This window comes from Brienomyrus brachyistius, unplaced genomic scaffold (genome assembly GCF_023856365.1).
Source record: "Brienomyrus brachyistius isolate T26 unplaced genomic scaffold, BBRACH_0.4 scaffold266, whole genome shotgun sequence".
NCBI lineage: Eukaryota > Metazoa > Chordata > Actinopteri > Osteoglossiformes > Mormyridae > Brienomyrus > Brienomyrus brachyistius.
Window position 1 is genome coordinate 18209 of NW_026042541.1, and position 16208 is coordinate 34416.

Genomic DNA, 16208 nt, shown 5'->3' on the forward strand with positions numbered 1-16208 from the left:
ATCACAGGGTCATCACAGTAAATTTTTCTCAATAGGTCCCGTCCTCCCCCACAGATGCGAGCCAAACAGTAACCAGAGACACGGCTCAAGGGAAAGTTCTCCTGCGGTCCCAGGCTCCCTGTTAAACGGTGTCCGTGCGCATATGCGCCCTCCGGTCCTGTCTCATTCCCCCGCTCCCGTTGGCACGCATTCGGAGGCTGCTATTAATACCGTTTAAGGCTGCAGCAGATCGTGTAGGCTCAATGCACAAGCAGATTCATCTGTACCGTCTGCCGCCAACATGCATCCTCTGCTGCGGGGTAGCTCCAAATAAGACATGGCTGGCTGGTTGCTACTGATTCACCCTCTTATAACCACATTTTGTAAGAAAATAACTGATCATTTCTAAAACTGCAGACACAATCCCACGGGCTTTATGTAACTGGAATGTTCCACCACTTTTTTTTATTCAAGTGGGACGAAAAGCCATTCTGAGGGATTAACTTCGTATTTACACCATGCGCAGGGCTTACTTGTGTTTTTCTGTACTCAAGAGACTTCTTATTTATAGCTTTACTTAAACAAGCCCAGCAAATCCCGGAGAATTATGAGTCATTGAGGATTTAAAAGCTAGAATCTTTAATGGCGATGCATACTGCAGTATCTCCGCAATCCTCTGCTTTGTGGAACAAGTGTGTAAGAGCAGTACTTAGAGGTAGTACAGACCGACGAAACTCATTTTGACAAGGACCAGCAGCGCATTGATCCCTAATATCGGTCACTCTGACATCAAACTTGCACGACGAGACGCCTATTTGTTTATTTTTTTCACTACTCTCTCTTCTATGCGCGTGAATGTAGCCGCTCACCATATCTGACGTCAAAAAGGAGTTTTTTTCCCTACTTTGAACATCTTCACCTTGTAGCCTTCCATGATGTCGTATCTTTGAGATTAAACATACATATTTGAACAGATGACTAAACAATGCTCAGCGTAGGTTATGCAGTACTGTAAGTAGGCTTCATACTGAAATGTTCAGCATTTGCACATAATTGCCAAAACAAAATTCTAATTCTAATATGCACTCAGTGGGCAGTTTATTAGCTACACCTGCTAGTTAACAGTCAGCCTGCACCTCCAAAGTGAGTCACATGGCTTCAACTGATACACAATCACACAGACAGGGTCGGCAGGTCCAGTTACTGTTTGGCTCGGCTTCAGAGTGGTGGTGGGATTGTCGGTGCCAGACGTGGTGGTTCCAGTATCTCAGAAGCGACCAACATCCTGGGATTGTCATACACCTCAGTGTCTGGGCTGGACAGAAAATGGCACGATAAACAAAACAAAAAATTCCAGTCAGCAGCAGTTCTATGGCTGAAAACACCATGTTAATGAGAAAGGTCAGAGGAGAATGGCTGCCCTCATTAAAACGTACGGTAAGGGAACAGGTGCACAGTGTAACAGTGATGCAAAGAAAGGCTTCTCTGAATGCAAACCTACCCATGAATCACTTCTGGTGGCAAAAGACAGTCCTATGTAGTCACACCATGGGTATAATTAAAAGTGTTCCTACCTGGTACTGGCTATTTGTACCTGATATGGTGGGTCCTACCTGGTACACTCTCAGCTGGGGCTATACCCTTAGCTGTAGATAATCGTACCTTTTATGGTACAGAAATGGACTCTGGGGAGCTGTATGATTGATAGTACATTAATGCTGTTTGTACCTTTGGGATGTACCCCAGAGTCCATATCTGTACCTTAAAAGGTACAAGGGTACAGTCCTAGTGACAAGCAAAGGTACAAATTTTGACCCTTTTTTTCCCCCTAAGAGGGTATGGACACAGCAGGACCTACCTAGTACTAGCCAGGTGGGTCCTATGCAACTATAAGCAAAATGTCTGGCATTACTTTTTGATATGAAATTAAAAGCACAGTGTAGACTTATCCAACATAAAACAGCGGATGAATATTTCAATTGCGAGGTAAGGAATGATATGGAGAGTCATTGCAAGAAGCAAGACTTTACAAAAAGCTAAAAAATAATTTATTCAATAAAAAAAATAGCCGCTTACAGGTCACACTAAAGCTCTGCTGACACCTTGTGACGAAAAAGAGAACTGCAGAAACGCACAAATACTTCACAGTTGCCGGCTTTCCGAATGCTGGTAAAATCAGAGCCGCTTCCCAAGAGCATCGTACACACAGGTTTCAAAGCGCAGTAATTGATTTATACACTTTCTTTATTCAGGTTTTTGGCAACATGAGAATGTATTAATTTTCAGACGTTTTTTAATCAAACATTTCTTTGATTATGTCTATGTATTGGTACACAAATCATGTTTTTGTAATTCGTAGCAAAACTGTCACAAAACAGAGGATCAGCTTCGCAGACCTGAAATAGGTGAGAAACTACAAGAAATTAGGGCAACACAGCACTCAGTGAGGTTAGTGAATTAGACTCTGTACATCGGGCAACACTCTCCTCATTATGTCTTGATGTCTGTTACAGAATGCATAGGGTGACCAATCGCGCCACAGTTCCAACACAATGAAATGAATAACAGGAGAACTCAAAACAATTGAAACAATCAAGAATGTGAATATTGTTATAGAACAAATCCATTGACCTCTACAGTCATGCTGAGGAACCATTTATGAATTTTTCACAAAGGAGTACGGCTCCTTCCTCCAGCCAGACGGAGATCACAACAGCCCAGCACAAACCTTTCCAGGACTGACCCAGGGTGGTGTGTGGGAATTAGCTGCACTGTTATTTTCTTGTACATCTCTCATTGCTCTAGGGCAGATGGCCCCCAGGTGGCGCTGAGGAGCTAGCGTGGTCGAGTGGGCCGTGCGGCACGGCACAGTTACAGTAGCTGAAGATCTTCAGCAGCACTGCATCGTCGCGCTGGGACACCAAGAGGCCAAAGCGCAGAGAGCTCGGTCCCAGGAGATGAGCGACCGGCCTGTGAACCACGTGTGTAACCACTGGGACTCTCTGCCAGTTCACAGTAAGGGGACACAACACTGGCGGATGATGCAGGATTCCACTCTGCTGAGAGAGACGCGGGATGGACACGAGGTCATGGAATATTGTGCGAGTGCCGTAAACTCACGCAAACAGACACTGTGCGTTTAACTGTGTGCCCACGCACACACACTGCATTGCATGCTCTTTAAAATATGCAAATATCATGATGACTCGCAGAGAGATCCTCACTGGTGGTGACTCACAGCTGCTGGAATACACAAGCAGTACCTAACACTTCCAGTATTACCTGACAGTCAGAGAACACTGGTCACTGCCAGCTGTACCTAATGGAGCCTTTGCATCCACTAGCAACAAAATAAGCATTTGCTGCTTGACTTCATATCCTCACTAAAAATGTTCCAAAACGGCACCAGGGATTCACGTTGGGGGGGTGGGGGGGTTAAATCACTGCTGGGCTACATGTGTACAGGTGCTGATACTTTATAATTCACCAATCTGACCACCTACAGTACAAGGGGGTGGGAATCTACCAACCCCCCACAGCATTTGGTTGTAATGCAAGGGAGGAAATATACACTGCAATTTTGAACTAAACGAAATGTCAAAATAAGAGAACCACATGACCTTAGGATCACAGCTTAAAAAGATTTTGGAAAGTGCTCTTTCAGGTACACGTGGTCATGTGAAAATAACGTGGACAATAAGGACTCCGGTAAGATACAACAGGCAGGAGGACAGTGAGGACAGCCTGCCAATCAGGTAGTGAACGTAAACATCAAGGGAGAAGAAAAAAAAATACTGGATGTGCACAGATTCCATGTAAAACAAGGAGACAAAAAAAAGCACAATGTGGTCAAGAATTACAGGAACTACAATAATCAAACCAGTTTGAAACCGAGGCAATTACACCATAAACCCAAAACATGGAGGGAGGAAAAAAAAAAAAAAAAAAAAAAAAAAAAAAATCACGAAATGAAAAACACACACTTAACCAGAAACAATGCATAAGACAACACGCTGCAAGTTTAAAAACATTTCAGATAAGAACAAATGCAGTTAAAATACTTCATAACTGCAAAAATCTTGCATACCATGAAGACCTTAGCATCAGTGGATGTTATTTACACGTAAACATATATATGCATCTGCTGCACATATATACGTACACATGGACATCCTTTACTAGTCAGTACACTGAATAATTTAATATATTCAGCAGGAATCATTTATATATTTACTTTGTAACACTATTCCTTATAATACACAAGACAAAAACAAAAAAAGGTTTCACAAGCCAGAAGGCCACAAAAGTGCATATGGAATTGCTTGGGGGGTTGGGGAGAGAGCCAGGCCGCCCCCGCCCCCATCCCCACCCCCCGTTACCTCCTCTAACTCCAAAACCCACCTCAACCATACAGTCACCGAGACTGAAAGGCAGACTTCAGGTAGCAAGACGATGGCTAGCGCGATTCTTTGTTGCATAATGTAAGCAGGAACGCAACAAAAACACTTTTCAAGTAATGAGAAATACAAAAGGCAGGGTTAACTCTCATCGTTCAAAGGTTGATTAACAGTTTACCTTTCAGCTGGAGGCTCCGGGCTTAGGAGTCACCTGCTCACGTTCAAGTAATGAAGAATCCAGCTAACATCGGCGGTAGATCAGAGTATATTGTCTTCGTGCCGATCTACTTAAATTTACAGAGGAACGCAGCAGCTCTGGCGAGGGACTCAGCAGCAACTTGTCTGCTGACAGGGATCATGAGGGTCTACAGCATGCTGCATTTCAAGAGCAAGACGACGAGGATGGCGCCCTCCCAGCCGAACCACCCGGAGGCTGAAGGAGGACCCCCAAACGGATGCTAGCGCTGGGTCAAATGTGCATCTACACTGACGCAGAGACACTCAAAGGCTCATAATCTCAGCGAGGCTTGAATTAACGGGTTGCAGTGTGTTTATGAATGGTAAACGTGCCAAGGACAGAGTGCTCTTAAGAAACATGTGGAAGAGCCTGGAGCCCAACAAGAACCACTTCCCATCTGCGATACAGCTTCAATACAGCTGCTAATCCAACTGACCCTCCCACCACAAGACATGTCACATAAGCCCAAACATCACCCCTGAGTGGGGAGGCAGAACTTTAACCTTGGTGGGGGAACATTCAATTAAACACTAAGCCACACATTAAACTCAAATTGTCCTCCAACCTCGAGCAGAAAAATAAAACTCCAAACTTCAGAGAGACTTCATTCCCCCCAGCAGACCCTCTCAGGAGGGAGTGGGGGGGGGGCACATCTTATGATGGGATGACCTGTCCAGTCAAGGCTTTAAAAGCTTTCCTCTCCCCCAGGATTACAAAATCCAACACTGAAATGTATAAGCAGCAACACTGTATAACAAAATACCTTCACAGGTATAACACTCAACCCTTAATCTTAGCATGGAAGCTATTCTTTCAAATCTTGCTCAAGGACCCAAAGATGAAATCACTCTGCTGACCCTGGGATTCAAATCTGTGACCTGATCGCAAGCACAGTGGCCTAACCTACTGAGCTACACAGCGCACCCTACAAATACATACGGCATTGAATCTGGAGATTTTTTTGTTGTTGTTCAATCATCAGTATTGTTGGTATTACTCATATTTTGAAAAACCATCCCACGCTTCCCCTGGTGGGTTTCCTTCTCGGAAAAGACCCCTACAAAAGCAGCGTTACTGGGGAAACAGCATCTTGACAGAAAAGCAAGATAAGTGACAGAAAGGGAGGGAGAGCGAGAGGGGTTAAACACAGAGGCTGAAGAAGCGACGTCTCTCTCCAGCTCCTGCCTGTCAGGGTGTGTGCAGCTTGCAGGCTGTCCCAGCGTGACCCCCGCCTTCTTTACACGTTGGTAACCTCCTTGCCCATCATCGAGAAACTCCACAGCTCGCCACCCCCCTTTAGGAATGCAGGGTGGCAGTGTATCTGGGCCGCCTGACCTTTCTTTGGTCTCCCGTTGGGCGGCCCAGGAACGCTCTCCATCTCTTTGGGCAGGGCGGGGCCAGGGGCGTGAAGGCGGGGCCAGGGGCGTGAAGGCGGGGCTTAACCGTCCAGCAGGTAGACCACCAGCTCATAGGTGGACATCATGATGGCCGTATTGGGAATCTGGCGCACCAGGTGGGTGGTGAGGCCACGGTACAGGGCCCGGTAGCCCTCCTCCCTCACCACCATGGACAACGTCTGGAAGAACGAGCGGTACTTGGTGCCTTCTTCTCGCAGCCGGGTGCGGATAACCTCTGCAAGGCAGGGGGAGGGAAAATAAAGAAACGGAACGGCAAACGACAGATACCAGTGAGCAGCACGGCTGCTGTAGACGTGTCTTAAGAGACGAAGCGAGGGACAAGTACCATGGGGGTAGGCGATGGAAGTGGCGCAGGTCTTTGACGTGGCCGCGGCCAGCATCAGTCCCAAAAAGTCCGAGGCGTCTTTCACGGACTCATCCTCGTCGTCCATGTTGGAGGTGGCCTTAGCCTCGAGGAGCCTCCTCTTGATGCTCTCGTAGATGACGAAATGGACGACCGTCTCGGAGATGCCAGCGTACGAGGCGGACATGCCGCGGTAGAAGCCGCGCAAGCCGTCGGCGCGATACACCCGGCGGATGCAGTCCAGCGCGCTCATGCGCCGCTCCCCCCGGTTCCTGGGAGTGATGACAAAAGAGATGAAAAGGCAATTCCACTTAGACCAACAGGCTAAAAAGGGGCCAGGTTTCCAGGATGACCCTTTATTTAAAAGGAAATGCACACTTGCCTTAAAGGTGGCCCTCTCCTGAAGCTAAGTTAGCCTAGCCAGCCTCAGCACACAACTTCTAGGGATCAAAGACAACGGTATGTGCAACCTGCCTTACCTGGCATCCAGCTGCAGACGGGTTTTGATAAGCCAGATGGGATTGGTGGCTGTGATGGCGGTGAAACCTGGGAAAAGAAAGGGGCCGATTTGGATGGATAGTCCACCATTCGTAACACCACACTAATAAACACTAGGAGGCGCTCCGTCATTCAAGCTGTGTTTGTGACAATGCTGGATGTTTGGGTACTATGCTTCTGAGAAGCTATTTAACAAAAATAGGGTTTGGGATACGACATTTCAGACAGGAATGCGACACAGGCTAACGGTGTAATGAATTAAAAGCTGCAGCACCAGGATACAGCAGGAAGAATGTAAACTATCCTGCTGTGAATCATTGCAATTCTGCAAAGACATGAAGGACAGTGGCGTCCTGACTCTATACGGGACCGACTCGCCTTGCCGGTGCTCATCTCAGCAGGACTGCTTAAGCATCCAGCTCAGCAAGATTTTACTACTATGCTTTCTGGTGGTGGCTCCCCTAACTGGTAGAAACTGGATCTCTTTGGGCTATAAATTCCAGCACCATTGTCCATCCTAGTGAAACACCTACTGCAAGAAATGGTTTGACACGGGTGTCTATAGAATATGGACGGAACAAAGTACGACTGGCAAGAACATCTTACAGGCTGTCAGACTAATTACAGGACGACACAAAAACCAAACATGCAGATAAACTGGGAGAGCCGGGATAACTTAACACATCATCATGTGATTGTACGTGTGTGCAAAGCTCAGGTGTTGCATAAGGTGGGCGAATGTGTTTACAACACAGATGACACCAGCTGGGGCAAACTACTGTGTATGTATAATTTCATACAATCATGCTCATTGCACGTGCAAAGCATTCACATGATCATGTGGCCACAGCAGAGGATAAAGGGTGTGTAAAAATGCACTCATGTGACATCAGTCTGTAGAATGTGAGAGATCAGTGTAGGGCCAGTGTGCAGGTGGGATTACAGTGTGTGTGTTTCTGTGTGGCCATCAATACAGAATGCTGTCTCTCCATATTAAAACTCCAGTATCATCTTGTTAAGAGTGTGTGGGGAATTACTTGGTTCTAAGGGGTAATCTGCACTTAATGGCTTTCAGAGGCCTCAAAATTCCCAACAAATGGGATTAAAGTAGTGACAGGAGATGACAGGACCCTAAGGTGTGGGCTGAGGATGGATTAAAAACAAGATACCAATAATGACAGTAATATTAACAGCAGTAACAGTAAGAGCAGTAGAAAAGGCTTGCATGTACTCACGAGGGCCAAGCCTCTCCTTACAGCTGCAGAGAGAAAGCTGCAGGTATGAGCCCTGAGCTGGCAGCATCTCACCCGTCACGCTGCTCAAAGCTACAGTAAGAGCCTAAAATAGACACAGGCTTTTCTGTACCACAGTGAGCAAAGCAGAGCACCTTCGCACACTGCTTAGCTCGCATACACTCCCATGTGGTGCACATGTGCAGCTGCAGGTCATCCGCTTAGTCCCTACATGCACACCCCACTCCCAAATTTACATGAGATTTAGTATTGGGGGGGGGGGGGAACATGTATGGCACTTTTCCACTGGCATACAGGAACCGACCCGTACCCGACTCGTACCGCGAAGACAGCCCGGTTCCAGCTCGCCTCGGTATTCCGCTGCAGTACGACCAGCTAAGTAAAGGCCTTATTGGATGCGGAGAGAGAGACGCACAAACACCGTCCACACGGCACACAGCATGGTACGCTATGTGGAATTTTTCCTTTGTTTGTTACTGTGCGCTCCTTTCCGCTAGCACATTCGTGAGAATCACTGCGTTATGTTAGCATCAAAGGCTGGCCGAATAAGCATTCATTTGTGCAAATTTGCATTACAAATCCATGCTGTTCAGCTGTCCTATAGTAGGTTTTAAGTAGGAGGTTGGAGATCTGCAAGTTCTGACTTATCTGGAATGCATTATTACATTGCAAAGTGCAATACTACTAATAACGAATAAGATATAGACTGTGCCGTTTTTTTCCTTCAGATAGTCCTTGCTTATAGACACAGGTCACTGGTATCTCTGTGCTGTCAATCAATCAGATGCTGTTGACGCAACCAGCTCGGTCTGGTCACACTTTCGGCCCTGCTAGTAAGCAGAACCATCTCAGCACAGGTACGGCGTGCACCCTTTGCAATGGAAAACTGTCAGTTTGTGGTACGGGCCGGGTAAAGTTTGGTTCCTGGTGGAAGTGGAAGAGCACCAATAGATTCTAATTGTCCAGGATGTTAAAAAAAATGTAAAAAAAAAAAATAATAAAAACAGTTGTGCATAAATTTACTATTAAATGTATTCACAAGGCACAGGGTGGTAAGATATATAAATGCTAACCTTATCAGTCTGCCTCGGGACAGGCAGCAGACACTGAATTCCATGTGTATTCTGCAAGTTCTCACAGCACATGTGGAACTAGGACCATGCATGTCAATCACGCCAGCCCTGTAGACCTTAAACGGACCCTGGATAAAGCCACACACCCCTGCCCCCCACAACCCCTTAGGAAAAAACATCATTCGACATGCATCTTGAACATGAGCTACTCGTCTTTTCCCTGCACCCTTCCTCATACACAGAAGTAGAGGATTTCCCTCAGAAGCAGAAGCTACTTCACCACAGGCCATCGCAGAGCTCACAGGCCCTAACCCTGCAGCCATGATGGACTGAAGATGGTCTGCAGGCGCAGAAAGGCCCGAAATACAGCCGACCAAAACACAGAGCTCGTTTGCGGATTTGTTTGGGAAACGGGTTGTCCCACATCCGGCAAGAGCAGGAGCTACGTAAGCAAACCTGATCTCTGCTCGATACCCTTTGATAACCCTTCACAAAGTGGTCTTCCAGGCATGTCGGTCTGGAGCAGGATCTACATGTAACCATAACACCGTCTAGGTCTCCAGGGATAAGAGACTCTAAAGATCAAGAGAACAGAAGTGTTCAAACCTGCTTGAGACAGAAACACTCATTTCTGAAAGGTTAGCATTTCTCAATAGAGAATTACAAGGCTAAAATGCTAGGTAGGGCATATGGGGGAAAGTGTCCAAACTGTGCATCATAAGAGGGCAGGGTTACCACAAGCTACCAGTCACAGCACCTGCACCTTCAGCCTCTAAATACTTGATCCCCAGTAGCAAAATCACCATGTAAACCAGAGAGCTGGAAACTCACAGAGGCTTTTCTCCTCCCATCCCCTGTTCTCCTAACCCCCAACCCCACCCCTCTCAGAAAAGCAGCATGGTCCAAGATTAACCATACAGAAATTAACCATACAGAAGCTACATAATTAAAACACATACTACAGAGGGAAGTCAAAGTACACTGACCATCAGTCTAAAACATAGATATTTACAGCACTACCAAAAATCTCTATACAATGGTAACAGGTGTACATCTTACACAGTATAATGCATATGACCATTAAACAGTGGCAAGTAACCAGCGGACATTTCCCACTTTAGTCAGGATAAGATCGTGTTATGTTCTGTCTATCGCGCACGACAACACGGCGCAGGTAATGGGTCGTCATGGGGACAGATAAGGTGCCAGGAGGCCGGATCCAATTCAAACTGCAGGGCTCCTCTGCTGCTGGCAGGTGGAGTCAACAGACCTGGGGTTACAGCGGCCAGACGAGTTTAACAGGATGCCCAATTAAAGGGGGGGGGGGCGGCATGCTCACATGTGCGATTCTGCACCAGACTGGCTGAAGCTCCACCTAACAGACAGGTTTTTCAGAATCGTTCAGCACCGCCAGGAGGGCGTGCAGTGATTCCTGAATTTTCTGCTTGTTTCCTGAAAATCCCACAGATTCCGAAGCAAAACCTCCCAAACTGCGTTCTCATTCAAAATCGGGACAATGTCTTGAAAGCACAGAGAAGGGATTCAAGTGGGAACAGAAACGTAGCCATTACAAACTTTCAGGTGCCGTATTCATAAAGGCTATAGAGGAAAGACAAGTAACCAAATACTAACCAAAGGGCAGTACAGCACAGTAATACAGAGGTTTGTTTAAAGGTTGTTCGCTTCAGACTAACCAGCTACGTCAGTAGTAAACCTGAACAGGTTACACTTGCATGACATCATCATCACCCCCTCCCCACAAGATCTGTTGAGGTATGCCTAACTGGTCAAATGGAGCGGTTCTTACCTGCCAAACCCGCTGACAACATGTGAACTTGTGTGGAGTCGGGTTCAAGTATGCCATTCAGCCTCTCCTTCGCACCCGAGTATGCAGCAAAGTATATTGCTCTGCAGGTTGGGGGGGGGGGGGGGGGGGGGGAGAGAGAGAATAGAATTGAGACTCATGTGCACAAGTAGGAAAAATAATACACATGCTCGCAGATGTGTAGTGCCTCCCCCCGAACAAGGACTTGCTGTTTGCACCAAAATAACAAACCTGAAGTTGGGCTGGAGGGCTGCCATTGGGTTACTGACTGGATTAATACTGTGCCACATCTCCCGGCCTTGAAGCATTTAGCCTGAGCCTATGTAAATACTAAATTAGACAGGCAGGTTAGGGCGGGCTGCACTATCGCAGGGACAGGAGAAAATAAAGCACATGTGCTGGAAGCACATTTTTCAGCGAAGCCAGCACCCCACCTCACGCGGGCAGAACTCCCATCACGGCCGATTGCGGCTCGCATCCGCGCTAAAAGCCCCATCATAGCTGGATAACAGCAGCCGGACGTGACCCGCCGTCCGTTTGCATGAGGGGAGCTACCCTGAGCACACAGGTGGTTTGAAAATGACATTGCGCAAGGTGGTATTACCCATCTCCCTCCGCCAGAGGATCAACAAAGCTCTCCACACACACTTAGCATTAGCCGCCATTTATCTTGATGGCGGCTGCTCCACATCCCCCCCCCCCCCACATGCAGGAAAAGGACCTTCACAAGCACCCATCTGCTCTCATTGACTTACCACTTCAAATGACGCTGATTTCCTGACAACCTTCTCCCCTGGCCAAAGCAGGGTTAGGTAACAGGCAGTGTTGCGACACTGGTACTTTTCAGGCATAAAACGGGCCTCTCGCGTCATTCCTTTATTTAATCAGTCAGAGTGGAAGTTGGACAAGACGGATGGATGAAACAGCAGGCAGCTGCCTGACCTACATGCAGGAGGAATCACTAAACAGGCTCATGCACAGAGCGTGAAAGCCACACAGGACGGCCCCAAGCCGAAGGCGCCGGGCTGCCACGACTACCAGAGGCGGACTGGCGGGGTACAGGCTCAGGCGGCAGAAGTATAGGATGACCCAGTCTGGTCACGAGAACTGAGCTTTGCTGCAGTCCCCACACTGTCGAATGACTGAAATGCAGGGCACACTGACAGGCATATTACTTGACAAGTGCCACGAACGCTAGGCGGGACACGACCCGTTACGAGGCCAATCAGCCACACAGACTCCCTCCTGACAGAAAGCTCACAGGCAGTGTAAAAGCCCAGTGTCTCAGCTCATGTGAGAGCAGGATCTGTGCAAAAGCATCCTAGCGAAGGCTCTGCATGCCGACAGCAGGCGCCACCTCCGCGGGGGGTGGGGATAAATATATACTGCGATGTATTTTCTAATCGGTCATGGATCCCTGCCTGAGCCTCAAAGTCAACGACAACTTGTCCCAGTTTCTTTGGAAGAGCAGCTAAATTTCTGAATTATAACCGGTGTAGGATGATGATCAGCTGATGGTCTTTTTTTTGTTTTTTAACTCACCCGAAGTCACAGTTTTTACCCATTCATACAGCTGAATATCGAAGAGAATTTCCCCCGGGGATCAATAACGTTTCTCAAGAGAACGATCTAGGTTAATGACCTTTTTCAAGGGTATTACAGCATGGGCCTCCCAGCAACTGGACCCAGAAACACGTGGGCTATAAGCCCATGGTCTGAACCACCACCTGTTGCCCCAGTTACCAGTGCCAGCAGGCAAATTCATGTCCCTCTCACCTAGTGACGACTGCAGCCAAAATGAGCAATGCAATCAGTACGGTAAATGTCATAGCACAAAGATCTTGTTATGGGCTCTGTCACACACTCAGCAGCAGGGGTATGAGTTTTACAACAGCTAAGGCACTCATGCACTCCTGTGACATGTCAGTAAAACGGCAACGGAGATACTTAGTACCTGGATGGTGCCACGCCCACCAGGTTAGGCCCGAGTCCCCTGAAGAGGGAACGAGGTCCTTCCTTTTCCAGTATTAACCTGTGGGGAGGGAGGTGCAGATTGTGGTTATAGCAACACGCAACAGCCAGCAAGTCTAAACTAGCAGCTATTCTTTTAGACAGGGCAGGGTTGGGTTCCAAGCCGTTCCTGCCAAGACGGGCCACACATGCTGCAAAACGGGCCTTTTTCTGTCAAAGAGTGGCTTTCAGACACTGTCCAGCATTGCTATGTTAGACTTCTGTTTCTATAAAAAATGCAAGAAATGGATACAGTGGAACATCCAGTTTTGCGCAGCAACATTTCAATCCTGCTGGTCAGATTTAATAAGGAATTATAAACATGTCGCAGGTCGTATAAATAAAAGTCTGTGTTCCAGAGTTTTTTGGATCAACCCCCACAGTAACTAACGAATACCAAAATGACTTGGTCCATCTTCAACTATTTTGAGGTGGGGGTGTAGTTGTGTGTGTCAAGTCAATTTGCAGGCTTTTTGCATCTCCCATAATTATCTAGCATAGAATTCACAGTTACTGTTGTGTGGTGGGAAAGCAACACATAAGTGTCCAAGAATTACAACAGATTCCGCTTAAGACAGCTCAGGAACTCAGAACCAGGAACTAGGTTCCTGAAATTCAGTGGGATATCATGTGATATCCTTGCAGTTCCTTAATGAGAGCTGACCCTTAAAGATCTGATTTCGATTTATTTAACACTCTTTAACAAACTGAGTACAAAGGAACACGGAAGACAGACCAAAAAAAATCATGGCGTTTGATTTCCAGCAAACTTTGGAAACAGCACTTTGCATATTTACATACAAACTCAGGAGACCTTGGGGTGTGATTTCCTATCCCAGCATACCTTGCAAGTGTAAGTGAAGAAGCCAGGGGTAGGTAAAACACTCTGCAGTATGCAACACAGGTAACATACGTGACAGGGGCCAAGCGCCAGGTACGGCTCGCTTACTTGAGGCAGTGCAGAGGCCCTGGAGATACCCGGGCCACACTCGCACCATTCACCGTGTTCAGATGCACCTCTGGGATGTAGAGCCTGACAGATGAGGACTGCAGCCGTGTCTTCACCACCTCCAGTGGGCATGTCAGGATGGCGCCCACAGTGCCCCCGCACCTAGATACAGAAATGGGAATTTGGAGGGGGGCAGGGGAGGAGGTTGTCAAACAGAGAGCACAAGCCACTCACTCACTCTCTCACACACACCCCTGCAATACACCGAATCATACAGAGGTGATATTTGGCACTGGGGGGAACATGTTGCCGTACAGTGACACCCCTCCGAAGGCTCCCAGGACAGACGCCGTTACACCGATCCCCTATGGATTCACATACGAATGAGAAATTCTCTAAGCCGACCAATTCGCCAAAATGGAGAGCCACATATCAAGATGATTAGTGTCGGCATAGAAACTGATGAGGCACCCGATTCTCCTGTGGGCTCACTCACACCCGACCCATGACACATTTGAACACCAGGGCCCTGCTGTGCGTTACTTCTAATATTAGACACAGACCAAATTTCACTGAGTGACGGCCACTATAAAGAACAGCACACGAAGGGTGACCTTGGGGGGTTAAAAACAGCGACCAGTGGGAACAATGATAAAGCAGCTCACCTGAGGCAGCAGCCCTACCCTCACAAACAGTACAATATACTGGGTCAAACCGCAGCATCGCAGCTAATGAGCTGGTCTCCGCCACCAGAACGGCCCGGCAAACTGCTCATGGTACCACGCTACAATAACGGGGCAGCTTCTTCATATCTTTCTCCCTAGCAAAAACTAGAAATGGACAAGTGAGATGTGCGACACTGTGCGATAACGCAACAACACGACCACCCCTCCAACAGCAGGCGAACAGGCTGAGCCCCGTGAACTCATCAGGTGTGGCGGATTGGCCAGGTTTCTCCCCAGTTCTGGGAAAGCAGCAGCTGGGTCGAGGGAGGGGAGGGGAGGGGAGGGGGGTGGCGATGGATCGTGTCAGACCTTTAAACATGTCACGCCGCTTCTTAAACAGCCAGTCACCAGTACACTGCAAGCAGCTTTCTTCCAGCAGGGTTACAGTGTCTGATATCTGACATGCACCAGTTTGTTAAATAGTCTTACTGTTGCACTGTACGAGAGAGTATCAAAATAAGCTTGATGCGTTTAACACAGAGTCCCGCCTTATTCACGCAAGAAGCAGACGATCAAACGCACACTGGTCGGATACAAACATCCCACCGTCCCAGGGAGGTCATCAGTCTCCCATCTGTGACCGACGCCGGTGAAAAGTGTCGGCCTGTGCCCCCGGGAAACTCCGCGGCTCCGACAGCTGGGCCGGGCCAGGCCGTAGGACCGACACCGGCTTTGTGTGCCGTACGAGGGCACCACACAGGGCACTGAGGCGAGCAATGGGAGCCAAGAACCCCGCACGACCGCCAAGCTCGCTCGCCCCCCCCGTGAAGGACGTGCAGCCGTAGATGGAGGAGACGGCGGAGGGGGGTGCTGCTCCAAAAGGGCCGGTGTCACTTTACACCGCGCCGCGGGAAGCGTAGTCCGAGCGGCCGTCCGCCGTACTCACCCTCCGGCGAAGAGATGAACCAGCGCGTCTCTCTGACTCATCCTGGATCATCGTCCGGCAGCTGAGCGGCGCGAGGGTCGGACGGGGCGAAGCGAGCGGCCCTCAAGAGTGGGTCCGGTCGGTACACAGTGCAACGAACCGCCGCCTCCACACTAACTAAAACTGGGCTTCAGCTCCCAGCAATAGGAAACGGCCAGTCCTCAGAAACATAAACGCCTGCTTCCCCTCGTCATGCCCCCAACGGCTCCGAACCACTGTGCCTCAGCCCGCCAGTCAGTCAGCGGTATCCGCTCACGACGGCTCGCAGTGTTTATGCTACGATGACGAGAGGCCGAGCAGACACTCCGATTGGCTCGTACGGCAACTCACGTCACCACCGGCTCCGCCTCAATCACGTGACCGAGCTGTGAATGAAGCCGAGAGGCAAGTGGCCGCAATGTAGTCTGGGATAAAACCCACGTGCGTGAAGGTGCTGGGGGGTGTGATGTCTGTATTATAAGCCTGCTCTGTATTCAGCGGTTTATAAGCTTCATATACAATAAAACCCCTCATTTTTTTCAGCATTTTACTTTTTGACGCAGGCATGATCTGTTCAGTGCATTCTATGTCAAATG

The 16208-nt window shown here is 48.4% G+C and overlaps 1 protein-coding gene across 1 annotated transcript; it reads right to left on the reverse strand.

The window, feature by feature from the left end:
* Positions 1-2205: 2205 nt before the first annotated feature.
* LOC125728371 (solute carrier family 25 member 36-A) lies at positions 2206-15933 on the reverse strand. The gene is made up of 7 exons (XM_049005365.1): positions 15595-15933; positions 13984-14145; positions 12979-13056; positions 11007-11107; positions 6855-6921; positions 6358-6647; positions 2206-6246 (listed from the first exon to the last, which is right to left on the reverse strand). The coding sequence occupies exons 1-7, from the start codon at positions 15633-15635 to the stop codon at positions 6053-6055; spliced, it is 933 nt and encodes a 310-aa protein (XP_048861322.1). The 5' UTR covers positions 15636-15933; the 3' UTR covers positions 2206-6052.
* Positions 15934-16208: the final 275 nt, after the last annotated feature.

Coding starts and splice junctions, on each gene's coding strand:
- LOC125728371 (XM_049005365.1), bottom strand. CDS start 15,635: ATGAGTCAGAGAGACGCGCTGGTTCATCTCTTCGCCGGAGG. Junction 11,108..12,978: donor GTGGGCGTGGCACCATCCAG/GTACTAAGTATC, acceptor CCCAACCTGCAG/AGCAATATACTTTGCTGCAT. Junction 6,247..6,357: donor TTCCATCGCCTACCCCCATG/GTACTTGTCCCT, acceptor CCTGCCTTGCAG/AGGTTATCCGCACCCGGCTG.